This window comes from Primulina eburnea, chromosome 5 (assembly GCF_022965805.1).
Source record: "Primulina eburnea isolate SZY01 chromosome 5, ASM2296580v1, whole genome shotgun sequence".
NCBI classification, from domain to species: Eukaryota; Viridiplantae; Streptophyta; class Magnoliopsida; order Lamiales; family Gesneriaceae; genus Primulina; species Primulina eburnea.
Genome location: NC_133105.1, coordinates 15,310,653 through 15,330,898, shown reverse-complemented (window position 1 = coordinate 15,330,898; position 20,246 = coordinate 15,310,653). Strand labels below are relative to the sequence as shown.

Sequence of the window (20,246 nt, the reverse complement as noted above, 5' to 3'; positions counted from 1 at the left end):
AAAGGATTATGTCTTAAATCACAAGGAGTTGTGAATCCACGGCTAGCTATATCCCTGAATCATTGAGGGTCACACAAGCACTGGATCGTTTGTTCCCGTTAAGAAAATAAATTCAAGGTGTTGAATTTATATTATGATATAGTAAATTCAAGGAATTGAATTTATGATAATTAAATTTTGAGAGAATAAATTCAAGGAGTTGAATTTATAAAATTTGAGAATTTATAATTAAATTCAAAAGTTGAGTTTATTAAATATTAAATTTAGGAGGTGATAAAATTCAAGGAGTTGAATTTATGATTTAAATAATAAATTCAAATGTTGAATTTATAATCGATTTAATTTAGTAAGTTCAAAAGTTGAGTTTATTAAATATTAAATTAAAATTGGTGGGAAGTATGTTTAATGGGCTTGTAGGAATACAAGTCCAACATATTAAATAATGAAAGTTCTTAATGGACTTTGAATAATTAATTAAACTAGTTGGACTAGCCCAATTAATTAATCAAGCCCATTAAATTTAATTATGGTTATTATGTTATGACTTAATTATAAATTGGAGTAATCAAGCCATAACCCTAGCCACCACAAGACACAAATTTTCGAAAACTCTCCTCTCTTACCTAAGAATTTCGGCAACTTCCCTTGAGAAAAATTTTTGAGCCGTCTCTCACATTTTGATCTCAACATAAAAACTTCTTCTAATTTTTCTAGTGCAAATTAGAAGATGAACAAATCATCTAGTCGTGAACCTGATTAAAAACTTCTTCTAATTTTTCTAGTGCAAATTTTTCTAGTGCAAAATATTTGATTTGCGGGCGTGCCAGGTGCGAAAGTGCACCGATTTGTGTGAAAATGATAAAATCTAACTTCTAAATATTGAAGCAACGTGAATTCTAAATTTGACCATCATTTCTAATCTCCTAAAACAACTATAACGCCAAAACGAAGAAAACTATCGGAAATTGATGGAAATAAACCTCTGACATAATTTTGAATTTACAAAAATTGTAGAAGTTCATCAAAGACATGAAAAATATAATAAATTATAAAGTTGCTGAAATCTGAAACAACAAGACGTAGAATGCTAGAAATATGCTGGAACGCTTAAAAACTAATGCTTGAAGATTGAATTTTTAGCAGAGAGTATTTTGCAGATTTTTGCTGAGTTGAGTTGTGTGTCCTCTGTTGTGTTTTCCGATGCCCTTTTCTTCCCACCACTGTGCCGCTTCTCACCACTCCCCCATGATCCACGTTCCCCTCTTTTCAAACCACGATCTATCCCTGCTCCCATGATCTGCCCCTTTTTTCAGTGCTTCGTGATCGGTTTAAAAATCAACCTGCTTCGTTTGATGGGCTTTTAATTAATTTCTACTTTCATTGGGCTTCGAATTAAATAATTAAATTGGGCTTCTAATTTAATTATTTTGAGCCCAAACAATTGCCCCCCGCAAGCATTGGCCTGTAGTCCAAATGCTTGTATGCAAGCCCAATTTTTAACTCCTCTAGGTAATAGCCCACAAATGTTTTATGAATTGGGCTTCATTAATGGACCGAACCCTCAAATTCATTTCCCCTGGAACCTACCTTTCTAAACGCATTTTGAAATTTCTCCCCTGCTTGAATCGCGCCTACTCCCCGTTCTTCTTCTTCTCGCTGCCTTCGTACACCATACCCAGCTCCCCTTGGACGACCGCTGATTCTTGGAGTGTGCTCGCCTATCCTTCACAATCGTTTCCCCTAAGCTGTGGCACCGAGAATTTTACGATGGCTCAAGAATCATCTCCGTCACTTCTCCCCTCATCCAGCGCCGCGGGTTCTTCCTCTTCTCAAGCCAACGTCTCTACCTCGGCACCTATTGCGTTCGTTGGTTCTGGCACTAGTGTTAATCCTTTCTTTGTCGTCGCTGGGTCGTCAATGGGCGTTCCGATGAGCGTTGGTCCGTTTTCCTCCGCAAGGGCGATCACCCCTCTTGACTCGGGCCATCATCTGACAGCCGCGGCGGCCACTTTAGCTCATCCTCTGGACGCCTCTGCCCGTCCTTGGCAACCCGTGCCCACGTCGTCCTCGCTAGTTGCCAAGGGCTTGCCATTGGTTCGAGGTTCTCCTCCGGCTCCTCCGCTTGAATCGAGCGTTGCGGTCGCTGTCTCTCCCCAAGTTAAAGTCTCTGCCCTTGCCGCTGGTTTCAGCCCGTTCGCTGCCACTGGTCTCAACCCATTCTCTGCCGCTTCTGGGTTATCCATGGGTGTCCACTCGAGCTTTGGCCAACCGTCTACCGCTATGGGTAATCTCTTATTCCTTCTTGAATTGCATTTAGTATTTCTCGATTCCTTGTATATTGTTTGTGTTCTTGATTGACTTGCAATTCTATTCCCTGCTTTGTATGACTTGGTATCCTAGAAACCAAAGGATGGACAATTGGTTTATCTGTATAATTGGGCTAACTCTTTTGATTCCAGGTTTCTGTGGGGAATTATGGATTTGGTATTATTAGGCCATTCATTAGCCTTTACATTTTAGGTGCGGTAAAGTGCCCATTATTTGGCCCTGTGCTATACATCAGTAGCCGTTGATTTTTCTGAATATTTCTTGCGTTTATGCAGTGGTTTTTGACCCCAATCAATATATCGACCCCGACTTTGTTTCTGTGGTAGCCCCTATTGATGCTGAAAAAGATAGGTATGTGTTGTATTCGTCCTAAGTAAGTGTGGGAATTGCTTTGTTTATGTATTATTGGTTTACAGGTTACCAGATGCAACGTCATCCCCATCTCTGACTGCTCTTAATACTCCGACCCCATCTTCGGTAAAAGTTGTGCCATCTGCATCAGTTACCATACCAGCCTCGATTCTTACCTCGGTGATGAATACTCCCGTGGTTCACTCTTCTATGGCATCTGGTATGTCCTTGGCTCATAATTCATTTGTTGGATAAATATGTTTAAGATACCAACGAACTTCGTGTAGGTGTACCAGTGGTTAATCAACTTTCACTCGGTTCCAGGATCTCTCATCCGTTTGTGGTTGTTGCTAAGGCTGGGTATGGGCCGTTTTTTATGCATGATTGTCTGTTTACTTCTTGTATTGTAACGTTCTTATCTATCTCTTACTCGGATTGCAGGACCAAAGCTGCGAATTTCCTTGCCTCCGCTACTATTGGACCTATCCGACATCCTTCATATCCATCCAATCAATTCCCTTCACCGGTCCATCAATTGTTCTTCCCCCTGCCTTCGCTACACCCTAGGGATTTGTTGCTTTCCCCACATTTACTCCCTCATAGCGAACCATCCCAATTCAAGTCGTGGCTTCCGTCCAAAGTGGGGTTCCAAACGGTCTATCCATTCAATCCAACGACACGAATTGAATTGGGATGGTTGGATTGAATGGATAGACCGTTTGGAACCCCACTTTGGACGGCAGTGGCGCCATCAGGGATTATCGCCTCTGGTCATGGTTTCTAAGGTGAAGATAACCAGACAGTCCATTCTATTCGATTGCATCCTTAGGTTTTGGTCCCCTTCCTGTAATGTCTTCATCCTACCTTTTGGCCCACTATCCATAACCCTTTATGACATATCCTTGCTCTTGGGGTTGCCTGTACTGGGGGCGGATTCCCCTTATTTCATTGATGACTCTGCTGCTCCTGCTTTGGCCCACACTCGCTACTACTATCCGTCTTATAGGGCTGTGGTCAAAGAGTGGTTCTCTTGTCCCGGTATCCCCTCTGAAGTTGAGCACACCATGTTCCTTTGGATGTTGATCTGCCAATATATATTTTGCCCTTCGTCTGGCAAACCTTCTTCTGAATATTTACCCTTGGCGTGTTCTCTCAGTACGGGTAAGGTTTATAATTTGGCAACCATGTTGTTGGGGTCCGTATACCGTGTGTTGAATCAATGTGTGCGTCACGACCCCATTTCCAAATTGGGATGGATATCTTGGTTCCTGCAGGTATGGGCATTTTCCTATTTTTCCGGTGTGATAGATTTCCCCGCTGGTCCTCAGGCCATGCTGCGTACCATGTCATTAATGGGGAGCCGTTTGACCTTGTCTGCCCCTGCCTTGATGCATTATCTGCATCATCTGAAATTGGATTCTTTTAATCTACCATCGCGACCCAATGTCTCCTGCCTAACACAGACTCTCTAGGTTGGAGCTTTTCCAGATTTCCATGATCGACGATGTTGCTGCCTTACTATTGACCCAGTACATTCATCAGAGGTTGCTGGTGGTAGATTGTTCCTCTACTCGTCCACCCTACAATGACACGTCAAGCTGGTCTTTTGAATTTTACAATTCGTCCTTGTTTGCATATCAATTGTGGTTGTCTCCGGCGATCCCTCAGGCTACTTTATCTTTCCCGATGGACCTGACTCATATTGCTTCTGAAGTGGCCTCTAGAAGACTTTACAAGGCCACAGTGCAGCTTCTCTCTACACTGCCACAGAGATTTCTTGGGTCTATAGTGCAACTAGATCATAAAACCACTGAAACATTTGTTGCTTGGTGGAGGACTCGATATCTCAACCTTATTCCCTCGGTGATACACCACCCTGGTATTGTTCCGCATACTTCTTACTTGCATTAACATTGGCATAGTTTATTTGTTACTAGTACCTATTGTTTTACTGTTGTTTTGGTATTTTTTTTTTTTGCATGTACTCGCAAACGAGATTTGGCTCCTAGTGGGGACAGTCCTGTGTCTGTCTATCTCCCAAAAATGGATACTCAAGGGAGTTTGAAACTCAAACAGGATCCGGTCACAGTGCCCCAAAAATATCAATCCTCAAAGACCAAGGCCGCTCCTAAAGTTGCTCCGACGAGAAGTATTACTCCTAAGCGCCAGACGGTGGGTCGGCGATATCATACTCGCCATTCAGCCAAGCTGATTTCGGGCCCTAGCAACACTTTTGATGATCCCATTATTCTTGGTGAAGATGATCCACATCCCGTGCAGCCAAGTCCCAAGGATTCTAGCGTCGAAATCTCTGACAACAATAAAGCTCTTGACGCTGATTTCAGCTCAGCAACATCTGGACAGGGAGCTCCCCATGCTGAAATTTCTGGTGCCAAACAAACCAATGACTTCTTGGCTGAGGATGACACGTTTTTCTTGCAGGAGTTCCCTTCTACTGTTTCTTTTAGCCCAAATCCTCCTAGTTCACGGCTTGCTGTTGCCACTCCCTCCATGGTAATATCTTTCGACTGATTTCTGTCCTGTAAGTTTTCAATGCTACTCATGCCTGACTTTAACTTTATTTATTTGACAGGATCTTACATCTCGTAGGGCGTGACTCGGTCTCATTGGCTAGTCAAAAAGCCAATTTGATCTGAGCTTCTCCGATAGCGTTTCCTAGAGACTTCTAATCTTGAGAGAGGTGCCCCATCCATCGAAGCCCTTGCTCATGCCAAGATTGAGGTTAGAAATTTCCTTGGTCTTGGCTTGCACCAGCTCGGGGAGTCCCAGAGATTGGCCATGCTCTCATCTATATCCATTCTTAAGACTTCTCCAGAGTTTTCTACGTCGGAGTTCAGCATACTTGATGGGCTTTCGACCATCTTTTCGCAGTCTGATGCAGCCTTTGCCGCCAGCGCATGTATGATATCTCATCGCGCGTCCTTCCAAAGCAAGCGTGAGAAGAAAGATGAGCTGGACAGGCATGACAAGGAGCTTCGTGAGCAGATTGTTGCAGCTGCGGACGGTTATGATGCTGAGGAGGCTGAGATCAAAAGGCTGGAGGAGGAGATTCAGAGACGCTGAGCTAGGATGGTCACCTTGCTGGATGAAGCAGAGACTTTGGAGGTTAATTTGTTGGGCAGTAGGAGAGATTCAAAAGCTATAGGCCAGCAACTTCTTAGTCTCAAGGATGACTATCAACTCTGGACCAAGCGGCTATGTAGAAAACACTCAATCGGAGTGTCTAGCCAAGTGGGAGCAGCTTCGAGCTTTATTCCCTTGATCTTGTTTCGCTTATTTGACTAGTATGCATTAGTTTGAGACAGGTGTTTGCATTCCGTTTGATAGGCACACTTGTAGGAACTTTACTATCTTTTCCCCTATTTTAGATTTGATTACATGCCTTTACTGCCCCCATTTTGTTGGTTTCTCTTGTGTACAAAGACGCGTTTATTCTCAGAAGGTAACATGGATTGGCCATGAGTTGGCCTCAGTTCTCCGGTGTATTCGACACCTCAGCCTTGGTGTCGTTTGGGGCTCTTTGCAACACATGTAAGACTTAACTCTTACGTGCTCTTATGTGCTCTTATGTGCTGCATCCACTCAAGACGATTCCCTCGCCCCTAACATTATGCATTGCACTTCAGTCGAATCCTTTTCCCGCATACACGTATACGCATTTGCACTTCAGTCGGACCCCTTTCCCGCATACACGTATATGCATTTGCACTTCAGTCGGACCCCTTTCCCGCATACACGTATATGCATTTGCACTTCAGTCGGACCCTTTTCCCGCATACACGTTTACTTGTTTTCTTGCATGCGGTGATTCCGCCTTTGATTTGTTGACTGTTGGTTTGGTGTTGTGGTTGTTGGGTGATGGATGTGGAATGAAGGTGGGTTCGTATGTGATGTTGTGTATTGGATGTTGGGAAGGAGTTTCTATTCGTTCTTAATCCACTTACCCCAACTCATTTCAATAGCTTCAATCAAAACCATATGTTGGCTTAAAACTCCCCGCTCGCGATTATTTCCTCCCTGATCTCTTATTGAAACAAAATGAATTCAATATGATAAAAGTGGCCTCCTGGCCAACTTGAATGGATCGTTTTTATTTCATAACCAACAAATTTTTACATTAGTGGCCCTACGGCCTACTTCAGATAAAATCTTACAACATGAACATGATGCTAGAACATACAAAAATGGCTGGTTAGCCTATTTTTCTTCCAAAGTCAATTTCTGGGTCCTCTTGGGGTTCGCATAACGCCTTTGTTCTCTTCAGTTCTTCCTTTATTACTCGTTGTTCGCTCGGTGAGCTCAATTCCTTGCTCGCTGTGTTCTTTTCGTGCCATATTCTAAGTGGCCTCAAGGCCTACTTCATGAATCTGTCACTGTACATGCAAACAACCAATTTATAATGGCGGTATGGTCTACTTCATCATGATTTCTCGTACCATAAAAACATTGGAAATAAGTGGCATAAGGCCGACTCCCCAGTGAAACAAAGGGCCTTCAAAATAATGAATGAAAGTGGTTTACTGTCCCACTCTCTCCGATCAATTTTATTGTTGAATCATAAACAACAGATATTTATCAGTGGCCCTACGGCTTACATCACATGACATCTTGAAATTAGGAACTTAATATGTACAAAAGTGGCCCCGAAGGCCAACTCCCCACTGAAGAAGGCCAACTCCCCACTGAATATTAGCCTTCGTGTTTGCTTCACTCCCAAGCTTTTCCTACTTCTTCCCTCATACTTGGAAAATACGGCTTGAGATACTTGCCGTTTATGCATCTTTTGTGTGGATGACCATCTAAGCTTGATAGCCAATATGCATTTCCGTCTAACACTTTATGTACCTTGAATGGTCCCTCCCAGTTGGGAGACCATTTTCCCAGCTCCCTATCCTTTGTTCCTAGTGGTAGTACTGTCTTCCACACTATTTCTTCTTCATGGAAACTTTTCCAGTTAACTATTTTGTTGTAGATTCTCGCCACTTTCTGTTTTTGTAACAACAAAGCATTGTACCATTGGATTCTCAGCTCATCCAGTTCTTCTAACTTCATGATCATTGCTTCATTATAATTCTCAAGGGAAAGTTCATTTTGCTTTGCCACTCGCATTGATGGCACCATAATCTCTAATGGGACACTGCATCATGGCCAAAGGTAAGGAAAAAAGGGCTCACTCCAGTGGCAGTCCTCTTGGATGTTCTGTACGCCCACAAAGTTTCTGATAATGGCCTTGGCCAATCCCGAGGATTTTCTTCCATCATTTTCTGTAGAATCTTTATCAAAACTTTGTTCGATGCTTCTGCATGTCCGTTGGATTGTGGGTAATGAGGGGATGATTTTATCCATTTGATTCCACAGTCTCCTGCAAATTCCCTCATATCTGAGCCCGTGAACATAGTTCCTTGATCCGTGGTCAGTGACTCTGGAATTCCAAATCTATGAATAATATTTTATTTCACAAAGTTAATGACATCCCCTTGCTCGGCTTTCTTCAAAGGCACTGCTTCTACCCATTTGGTGAAAAAATCTGTGGCCACAAGGATGAATGAGTGGTCTTTAGATGATGATGGGTAGATTTTCCCTATTAAGTCCATGGCCCAGCCCTTGAATGTCCATGGTTTGACAACGCTGTGAAGATCATCCGCCGGAATTCTTTGGATGCTCCCATGTCTCTGACATGGCTGGCATCCCTTAGCATATTTGATGCAATCTTTCAGGATGGATGGCCAATAGTAGCCATACCTCCTTATCAACCATCTCATCTTTATTCCAGATTGATGCGCTCCACACACTCCCTCATGAACTTGCTTCATGATCTCCAAAGCTTCTGAGAAGCCTATGCATCTGAGGAGCAAACCATCTAACCCTTTTCTGTACAAATCTCACTCCACTAAAACGTAATTAAGAGCTCTCATTTTTAAACCATGTGGAATATCTCTCCCGGTTGATTCTAACACCATTTTCATGTCACCCCTCCAGTCACCAGCTAAGTTTATATCCAAGTTGAGCGTGTCTACCTGAATCCCTCTTTGTTGAATTGAAGGGTGGTTTTTCTTCTGAATCAACACTAGCATGTGTGTAAGTTCTGGAGACATCTTCAATCCCAAAGCAACCTGTGCCAACTCGTCTGCCTCCCAATTTTTTTGTCTTGGGACGTGTACTAATTACACTTCCTCGAAATCATCTAGAAGATTGGATGCTGCGGTATAGTATGGATCCAAGGACAAACTTGTGCATTTGAACTCCCCTGACAGCTGTTTGAGTACCAGCTGAGAATCCCCTGATATTAACAATTCTCTTGCCCCCAAATCTTTCAGAATTTCCAATCCAATGACCATTGCTTCGTATTCCGCTTGATTGTTGGTGCATGGAAAATCCAAATAAAGGATAGAGCGGTTTTCACACCTCTTGGGGAGGTGATCACAATACCAGCTCCAACTGCTGTTTCTGTAATTGATCCATCGAACTTCAACTCCCAGGATTGAACTCCCACTCCACAAACTAGAAATCCAACCTGTTCTCCAATAAACTCATCAAGTGAAGGATGATCAGCTAAAAAATCGGCGATAGCTTGGCCTTTTATTGACTTTTGGGGATAATAGGTCAATGTAAACTCGGCCAATGCCAAAGACCATTGACCAATCCGCCCCGAGAGAATGGGTCTATTAAGCATGTATTTAATCAAATCGGTTTTAGCCACCACATACACTCTTGATTGAATCAAATAATGTCTTAACTTAGTACATGCATAATACAGTGTTAAGCATAGCTTTTCAATCACAGAGTATTTCACCTCTACTGGAGTAAGGAATCTACTCAAATAATAGATGGCTTGTTCATTTCTTTCATGATTATTTTGAACTAATAGACATCCAATCGATTCATGAGCAGCAGAGATGTATAATTTAAGGGGCATTCCATACCTGGGAGGCATCAGAATAGGCGGGTTTGATAGATAACTCTTGATCACATCAAAAGCTTTCTGATGTAACTCTTCCCATTTGAACTCCCCGCTGTCTTTGAGCTTCAACAGCTGTGAAAACTCTTTTGTCTTCCCTGCAAGGTTAGAAATAAAACGCCTCAAGTAATTCACTTGCCCAAGGAAGCGTTGCAACTCTTTATTGTTTCTAGGCGGATTTGCTTCCATAATAGCTTTGGCTTTGTTTTTATCCACTTCAACTCCCCTTTGATGCACCAGAAATGTCAAAAAATTTCCTGCTTTTACGCAAAAGGCACATTTCAATGGATTTAAATTCAACTCATGTTGCCTCATTCTTTGGAAACTCTTCCTCAAGTGCTCAATGTGATCAGCAGCTTGTTTAGACTTCACAATGATATCATCTATATAAACTTCAATATGATGCCCTATCATGTCATGAAAGATCGAGTTCATAGCTCTTTGATATGTGGCTCCCGCGTTCTTTAGCCCGAATGGCATAACAAGCCATTCAAACGTACCAAAAGCTCCCGGGCATCTGAATGCTGTTTTGTGAGTGTCAGTCTCTGCTATTTTGATCTGGTTGTAGACCTAGAACCCTTCCATGAAAGGCAACAACTCATGTCTAGCCACTAAATCAATTAACATATCAGGTATCGGCACCACATATACATCTTTGGGAGTTGCACAGTTCAAGTCTCGAAAGTCGATGCATATTCTGACCTTGCCATTTTTTTTCATGACTGGCACAATGTTCGAAAGCCATTCGGTATATCTGATTGGTTTTATAAACTTGCCCTTCAACAATTTCTCAACTTTTTCTTTCACTTTCAATTCAACTTCTTTTGACATGCGACGAGATGGCTGTTGAAACGGTTTGAAACCTTCTTTGAGTGGAAGTCGGTGTTCGACCAATTTTCGGTCCAACCCTGACATGTCATCATAACTCCATGCAAAACAATCTTTGTATTCCTTCAACATGCTGATCAAGTCTTGCTTCAACTGTTCTTCCAGTAGCTTACTCATGTATACCACTTTTGGATTCTCAAGCTCCCCCAAGTTAATTTCTTCCAATGTGTCTTGAACTTCATTTTGGCCATCTTCCATTTGAGATGGCGCCATCAACAACTCATCGATTGGAGCTCATCATCTTCGTATTCTTCTTCTTGGACAATTTCAGTTCCATAAGTGTCACATGCTTCCTCTTCCTTTAGTTTGTCCAGTACCTGCTGCACATGTGCCTTCCATATAGAGGTTGCAACTACCTCTTTTTCTTTTTGGTTCAAATTAATCATCAATCTCCTCAATCAGCGGCTGAATTATCGGCCTAGATGGCACGATAACAGTAGGATTGAGTATTATTTCCAACACCGAGCTTGGAGTTGGTGTTTGCATGTACAATGGATTTTCTTTCTTGCTATTGCTACAGATTTTGATGGGCCCAAAATCCCAATTGTAATATCTGGCTTCTACTGCACTTGCACTTGTTTGGAACGACTGTCCATCCGCTTCTACGACCTCCACGTCATCCCTTTTCCAAAACAACAACAGCTGGTGCATTGAGGATGGTATGCACTGGTTTGGATGGATCCAATATCTGCCTAACAATGCTTGGAAGTTGGCGGAGGAGTTTACCACGAAAAATGCACATAACGATGACATACTCTCCACAATAACATCAGCGGGGAATACCCCAATGATCTTGGTGGTTTCCCCTGTAAATGCAGCAACCGAAACTTCCGAAAGAATCAAGTCTTCTTCATTTTTGCCCAGACTTTTCAACATTCTTATTGGAAGAACATTTACAGCTGAGCCATTGTCAATCAACACCCTAGACACTGGCTTCCCATTCAAGTGGGCTTTGATGTACAACGGCCTTATGTGCTTGGTCATGGCCGGTGTAGGCTTTTTAAGTATCAATTGTTTAAGCTTATTCGGGTGATCTTCCTTGATAATCACTCTTGAACTTCCTTCATGGAGTTTATTTGCATGCTCTTTCTTTTGCACCGATTCTTGGGGCATCAACTCACCATTCTCTTCTTCCATCATTTTAAATCTCTCGGGTAGTATCACTACTCCTGTGGCACAGTCCACGGTGATGTGAAATTCTCCAACGCGAAAATTAATTGTTTTTCTTGCTTGATCATCCTCTTCGCTTAACAAATCATCATCATCTTCCACAAACTTATCTTCAGTAGCCGATCTTCCAAACTTAGATTTACTCCCCACTGGCTCCCTGGAGACTGGAACATCAATTGTGGGTTCATTTCTCAACTTAGAGGACTCCTCTCTTCTTGCAATAGCTCTTTCTCTCAACAGCCGTCTCTTTTGAGTCCTAGTCGGTGGCCTAGGGAACTTTTTGTGTTGGGCCACTCTCCAAGACTCACTGAACTCTCCTCTGGCTGGAAGGACGTATCTCGGCTTTGCTCTCCGGCTCTCAATCATTTTTCCTTTTGAGATTTCATATGCACGCCGCTCCATGCATTGATCAGCTGATATTTTCCTGGTTTCCACCTTTCGTGACTCAACTCTACGTATGTTTCTCCTGTCTGAGTATCTCTGGTGCTGATCAAGAGATGATTCCCCTCTGAACTTTTGATTCTCAAGCACTGGTCTTTCAAGGAAATGTTGGTTCCTCGGCCGATAGGCCGCGACTTTACCAACATTTCTAGGGAAACGATGCTGAACTGTTCGCATTCGATCGAAACTATGCTTTCCATGAGCTTCAAACAATTGACCCTTTGGAATCCAGTATTTCTTGATTACTCGGTCTTTCACTGCAAAGGATCAGCTTCTTTTCTCATTGAGAAGATCCCTCAAATCTGTCACATTCACATTAACCAAAGCCACTGGAGGAAAAGGATCATCATCCACCGTCATAGACTCTTGTTTGTTAGGGAATTTCACAACTCCCTTGTTAATTCTATTCTGCAAAATGTTCTTGAACGCCCAACAAGATTTGGTGGCATGATTATAGGAGTTGTGGTATTTACAATACTCTCGTCCCTTCAGCTCTTCCGTAGGTGGCATCCTGTGATCAGGTGGGAATGTGATGAATTTTTCTTTTACCAAGAAATCGAAAACTTCTTCGGTCTTTGACACATCAAATGTATACTGCATGTCTTTGGGGAGTTGGGAGCTGTTCTTCTTTTCAAGTTCTGCTGGCTTCTTTTTTAGTAGGGGAACTGTGCAAGAACCAGCTGACCAAATCTCTGCCAGTGCTACATATTCCACCTCCTGATAATAAGACCCCATAGCAGTTTTCTTCTTGTACGACTCTTCCCACAATAGTTCTTCGTATTCAGCCACTTTTGCAGCTAGCTCGAAGAAATCCCTGAACTCCATTCCCTGGAATTTCTTCCTTAATTCAAAATCCAGCCCTTTTTGTGCCATATTCACGAACTCGGTCTCAAGCAGGAATACCTTGCACCTATTCTTTATCTTCTTGAACCTGTCTATGAAATATTCCACAGACTCTCCTTTCTTTTGAGTGACTCTGGATAAGTCGGAAATGCACACTTATGGCTATGTTCTATAGAATTGAATGTGAAATTTTCTTTCCATCTCTTGCCAACTCACCACTGAATTTCTGGGGAGTGAGGCATACCAAGCGAATGCATTCCCAGTGAGGGAACTCGGGAATAGCCGCAACTTTTGATTGTTGAAGTTCTCCAAGTTGGCTAATTCCCCGCAACTGGATGGTGAATCTGGCTATGTGTTCCATGCTGGACTGGCCATCCTCCCCAAAGAATAAACTGAAATCATGAACTCTATAACCCCTTGGGTACGGGTTATTCACGTCTATGCAGTCTGGATAGGGTTTGTGGAACTCTGGGCTACCAATCTGTTTCAAGTCCGGCCCATATAGCTCTTGAACAATCTCTCTCACCATTTCTGGATCAATCCCGTGCATGTTCTGAGTGGGGAGTTGGTGATGGTAGTAATTTGCCCCCGAGCTTGAAACCCTGCATTTAAACCAATATTACCTCCTGGGAAGCCCCCATCCACTCCTTGATAATCCATGTGTGATATGTAATCATAAGCTCTTGGTTGGTATAGAGGATTTGTCACGCTGTACACTTGAGTAACTGGTTGTTTCGAACTCCCCTCTACATGAGCACGTGGATATGGCTGGGATCTTCCTCCTAAGGTTTCTTCTCTCTTGTGAGGTGGTGTATACCTTCTTTCTGGATGATTTGGGAGAGTAAACTCCGGGCGGCGAGGATCACCAGCCTTTGAGTTTCCAACTCCCTGGTCAAATTCATGGACGTTGTTATTTCCCTGGACTTGGTTTCTTCCTTGGTTCCCTTCTTTTTCACTTATGTTCTGCTCTTTGTTGGTTGACTGGTTTGGTTTACCCAATACTGTCTTCAAGCAATCAGACACAGCCTTGGACAGTGCTTGTGATATTTCTTCAATTTTCATCGCAGTCAATTCTTCAACCAAACGGTTTGAAATATGAGCATACATCTCTGGAACATTACTTGGATGCAAATCCAACTCCCTGGTCGGCTCTTCAGCGGCCGGCTGCTCTGTTAGTGGAACGTGAACCTCTTCCTGGCTTGGTTGAGACTCCCCATCCCCTTGATTGACGTTTTCTTTTCTTCTTGGCGGGATAGTGATGGTCCCACCGGGGGTGCCAAAAATATGTTTGCACAATATTTGATTTGCGGGCGTGCCAGGTGCGAAAGTGCACCGATTTGTGTGAAAATGATAAAATCTAACTTCTAAATATTCAAGCAACGTGATTTCTAAATGCGACCGTCAGTTCTAGTCTCCTAAAACAACTATAACGCCAAAACGAAGAAAACTATCGGAAATTGATGGAAATAAACCCGTGACATAATTTTGAATTTACAAAAATTGTAGGAGTTCATCAAAGACATGAAAAATATAATAAATTGTAAAGTTACTGCAACAAGACGTAGAATGCTAGAAATATGCGAGAACGCTTAAAAACTAATGCTTGAAGATTGAATTTTTAGCATAGAGTATTTTGCAGATTTTTGCTGAGTTGAGTTGTGTGTCCTCTGTTGTGTTTTTCCAATGCCCTTTTCTTCCCACCACTGTGCCGCTTCTCACCACTCCCCCATGATCCACGTTCCCCTCTTTTCAAGCCATGATCTATCCCTGCTCCCATGATCTTCCCCCTTTTCAGTGCTTCGTGATCGGTTTAAAAATCAACCCACTGCGTTTGATGGGCTTTTAATTAATTTCTACTTTCATTGGGCTTCGAATTAAATAATTAAATTGGGCTTCTAATTTAATTATTTTGAGCCCAAACAATTATTAATGTGGGTCTGGTTTATGGCCCGTTCCCACCCTCATGAGATGTATCCCTTATGTTCCATGGCTATTTAAATGTAATTATTAGAAATATTGGAAGATCAAGACTGGAAGATGGTGAGCCCGATGAACAATATGAAGACATATAAATTATTGGAAGCTCTTGTAATAGTTGCATTTGCATCCCTGTATTCTACTAGGTTTTGGACTTGGATCCATATATGGGTCACATGGATCTAATAGTGTTGGAGATCGATCATCCTTATTTATTGTTGAATGTCATATTATGATATATGCGATATATATAAGTATGCATGTCTGTATATTATTAAATAATATAGTTGTATGAATCTGGAAAACATACAAACTCGTGGCACGCGATTTTTAAATTAAAATGATGGGACAATTTTAAAATTAAAATCCGTCATTTTGAATAAGATTCAAAATTTATATCAAACCGAAAAAGTAAAAATTAAAAGAGTTTAATTGAAAAGTCTTCTTATTCGTTTTCTTAAAAAGTACTAGATTTTTTTAAAAAAAACTCTCCAACTTTCGGCCTATACATATACATAAAAATACCTTTGCACCATTTTAAAATAAATCATCCAACTAATATTTGAAAATCCAAAAGGAATAGTCAAATCAAGAAATCGTCAATCATTTTACCAAAACTAAAAAGCAATAAATGTTGAAAATTGTAGCTCATACTAAACCTCTCAAAAATTCTCTCAAAAAGCATAAATAAAATGTCGTAAAAATCGTTAACTAAATCAAAACTTAAATGCGGAAAATAGAAGCGTTGGTCCTCGGGTTATGTGCACCGACAGTCCAGCAAGTCTCCCATCAAGACCTCCAATATCATAGTTATTAATATCACCTGCATCATACACACCTAGTGAGTCTAAATACTCAACACATCATATTCTGATAACAAGTAATACATAATACAGTCAACTTATAACAGTGAAAAATACTTGTACTTAAAATATCATTTTCATAATAATGCATAAACTTTAAACTTAAACATTTTCATAAACATAATCATATAAACATATTCATATTCATATCCATATTCATGTTCATGTTCGTGTTTGTTGAATTCAGATCGTAATTGTGACTCGTATTCTTAATCGTATGGGGCGATGGATCCATCTACATGTAACCACAGTACTGGGCAGCAGGGGACACCAGCAACACTCTCACCGGTCAACTGGGCCCTGGCCTTACGTATTAACATATCCTCATATAGAAATGCGATCATCAGGGCTCCCTCGGGGGGTCTTCTCCCATAGACGGGCTCCCTCAAGGGTCTTTTCCTGTAAATGGGTTCCTTCTAGGGCCTTCTCCCCTCATGACATCCCCATTCATATTCTCATATCATTATATTCGTATTCGTATCAACGGAAACACGATTTTCAGGCTCCTACTGGGACCATAACCCTCACGATATTTCCAACATATTTAGTCACAATCCTTCACGTCCTTCAACATTTCGTATTTCCATCACTTAATAAAAACATGCATATAATATTGTTTTTATTTTAAACCAAGCATGCAACATGTCTTTTAAATGTCAAAATTAAATTATAAAAATCCATAAACATTTAAAAATAAACATTTTAACATATTAAAAATCGGTAAACATTTAAAATAAACATTTTAACTTCTTAAAATTCATAAACATTTAGAATTGACATATTAACATATAAAAATTCATAAGCATCCATAATCATTGAAAATAATCATATTAGCATATAGAACAACAATCAGGACACTGCCATGACGTTTACTTATTTCTAGGTGTAAAATGAGCGTTTTACCTCTAGATGTAAAATTTCACGTTCTTGAATTTTTCTTAATTTCCTTGACTCTAACATGTCCCAAATAATTATTTAAGGCTACGTGAATTTTCTCATATTTTTATTTAGCTAAAATCGATGATTTTTAATTTAATCTTTAAATGTGACGTATTAATGCGTTTTACTCCCGAATTAAATCAAACCTTAATATAAAATTCTCAATATAAAAACTTAGACTTATAATAATTATTTAAGCTTAAATATAAATTTTCATAATTTTATAAATCTTAAAACTAGGCGTTTCACTTAATTCGTTAATTAGCGTTTCGTGCGTAAATCCCGAATAAATCCAAAACTCGTTATTTTCATCCCATGTTTTAAACATAACATTTATAAGATTTATTCTATCCTTCCAAGTCATGAGCCACACCCGTGGACCCATGGATTCAATTTTAGCCGTTTAATTGTCGTTTTGACACCCTACCAAACACACCGAGCCATCTACTAATTTACTCGAGTCACGCCCGAGCCACCTTGAACCAAACCCTAGCCAACCCACCTATGGACCCTACCAACCATGCCCAGCCCATAGAACCATCCCCTAAATCGCACAATCCCTACCGGAACTTGTCTTAAAATACTGCATGTTTTATGTGTGAGTCTCCTAGAATATTTACGACTCCTAGCCCAACTAGGACACTTCCAGCCCCTAAACACTTGACCACTCATGACCCTAACCTTCCCCAGACCACCCCCAGACCAAACCAAGACCAGCCCAGCCCCTGAAACCTGCACAGCGAGCCACCACATCAAGCAAAGCAGCAGCACGCTTCCTTGCTTCTCATGCTTCATGTGTTTGGCTCGACACCAACCCATGACCAACCCTTGGCCAACCTCCCTTGGCCCTGATGGACCAGCCTGGCTCGCACACAGGCCAGTTCTTTCCAGAACGATTCCTACGCAAGTTTTGGGGGAGAGTTCCACTTCACGTGGACTCTTCCCCAGCCCAAGTCTCTAGCCCTAGCCCTCCTAGAACCTATCCTAGGACCTAATCATGACCCCTATTACCCAACCACAAGGCCTGGTCGGGCCACCTGCCCCCATGCATCACTTTCCCTTGAACCGATCACACATGCTATGAAAATAAACAATTGGTTCCAGCTTGTTTCCAACTATTGTGAAGCAAGGTGTCGTGCATCCTAGGACCCTTATATCATGAAAAAAATATGCCCTTACCCTTCCTAATCATGGCAGCCACTTAGTGCATGAATTTCATGGTTTTTAGATCAAAATACTTGTTTTAAAAATAAACAATATGCATATCCGAAAATCTTCAAAGTTGCAACTTGTTTTCATGCAAATTCATAAACAATTACATAATATTGTGTGATGATGAGTGAAAGGAGAATATGGCGTGCCTTTGCGTTTTAAACGCACGAAAAACCGTTGACGATTGCGAAGAATGGCGACGAACGACCTTGGTTTGATTTTCCATTGAAACTTTTGAATTCTCCCTTGATGAATATTAGGTGTGTGCCGTGTAAAATTTTAGGAAGGAAGAGTTTGATTTGCAAAGGGGGTGTGGGGCATGTTGTGTAAAGGGTTTGGGGAAGGTTAATTGCATATTATATAGTTAATTAAACACTAATTAAGCTTTGGTCCATTAAGATATTAATTAGGCCCATTTAAGCTCATTAGAGATTAATTAAAATATTAAATATAATTTTGCTTAAATAAGTTTGTAAATGTATTAGCCGGGTTGCCCAAACGCTTGTATTTTTGTTGAAAAACCAACACCGATAAAATTACGTTCCGGCGTATAAAATCACATCAAAACCCCACATTTTCAAAAATAATAAAAAACATCACCCATATTTTAAATAATTAAAAACAATTATTTAATAAAAACATTTTCTATTTTTCATCCCTCGGTCTCCGTTCCTCGATCGCAACTCCAATAACTTTTAAAAATACATTTTAATGCAACCATGTAAAAATATATTTTAAACATGTCAATATGCACAACAAAATTAATTTATGCAATTAAAAAAATCAATTAAAATACAAGAGAACTTAAAAATTGCATGCATGTTGTTTGCGTGAACTTTAAAATTTTCGGGGCGTTACATTAATTTTTCCTTGCTTTTCATCAACCGTGGTTGCATGTTGATCGCTACCCGCGGACAATGTCTGGCTCATATTATTGTGTAGGCCTAGACGCCGGAAAGCTATGGCTTCCACCAGATATATGATGTAAATTGAGTGGAACTCCCATGACTTCGGCTCATATTATTGGGGGAACTCATGGCGACCGTCCACTACAATTCAATATTGATGGGTTGGTTTGACACGTGAAAATAAACGGTGTCATATTATTGGGTCCTTATTAAACCTGAGGCAAAACACGCGGATGTTGCATTGGGATGTAATTGGATTCTACTTTTTAGAAATTATAATTGGCTGATATTATTCGGGATTATAATTGACTAATTGGACTCTACATGCCCACTAAGGAAATACGATTTCCCTTTTTTATCAGAGGGTGGTGGAAATGTCAAAAATAGTGGGAGGAAAATTTATAAAATGAAATCCATATTTTATATCTTAGAATTATTTTAAAATTATCAGTAACCATTATCAGTTTTGATTTTCAGTATATTTATGATGTCTACTCGCAATCTGCTTTCAATCATTCTCGTTCAAAACAAATTGACTGGCCCTAACTATCATGTATAATTTCGAAATTTAAAGATTGTTCTGAACTCCGAAAGGATTGCGTATGTGCTTGATAAGAAGCCACCAAAGGAGGCAGCTCCTGATATCAGTATGACTGAGTTAGCTAAGCTTGAGAAATGGTGGGACCATGATCTTCAAGCTAAGAGCTACATGTTGGCTTCTATATCGAATGAAATTCAGAGGAGGTTCGAGGATGCGGTGAATGCTTCTGACATTCACCTTCATTTGAAAGAATTGTATTTTGTACGAACACGTTCAGAGAGACATGCTACTGTTAAAGAACTCATGACTGCATGCTTGCGAGAGGGGACTTCGGTACATGAGCATGGTGTTAGGATGATTGGGCTCATTGAGAAATTGGCGGGACTCGACGTGGTTATACCTAGTGAGCTCTCGACTGATATCATCTTGCTGTCATTACCTGCTTTGTTCGATGCATTTGTGGTTAATTTTAATATGAAAAAGTTTGAGTTCACCCTTGAAGAGTTGGTCAATATGCTTAATAATTATGAGGCCACAATTAAAAAGGAAAAGCATGTTCTTCTAGTGGGTTCTTTGTCCGGGTACGAAAAGGGGAGCCCCAAATAAATACAAGAAGCGTTCTGCCCCTTTGAAGAAGAACAAGCCCAACAAGAAGCCATACAAGAAACCAAATCCGGGGACCACAAAGCCTGACAAGTCAGAAGAAGTCTGTCTCCACTGCAACAAGCCTGGACATTGGAGCAGTAATTGCGCGGAGTATCTTGCCCAGAAGAGTTCTGGCCATGGTATGTTTTTTTATTGAAGTT

General features: G+C 40.9%; 2 protein-coding genes across 2 annotated transcripts; one reads left to right on the top strand and one right to left on the bottom strand.

Moving 5' to 3' along the window:
• Window positions 1-7,407: 7,407 nt before the first annotated feature.
• LOC140831392 (uncharacterized) lies at window positions 7,408-7,821 on the bottom strand. Its single transcript, XM_073195145.1, has one exon. The coding sequence runs from the start codon at window positions 7,819-7,821 to the stop codon at window positions 7,408-7,410; it is 414 nt and encodes a 137-aa protein (XP_073051246.1).
• An 11,727-nt stretch (window positions 7,822-19,548) lies between these two features.
• LOC140831391 (uncharacterized) lies at window positions 19,549-20,046 on the top strand. Its single transcript, XM_073195144.1, has one exon. It carries the CDS (start codon window positions 19,549-19,551, stop codon window positions 20,044-20,046), a length of 498 nt encoding a protein of 165 aa, XP_073051245.1.
• The last annotated feature ends 200 nt before the right edge of the window (window positions 20,047-20,246 follow it).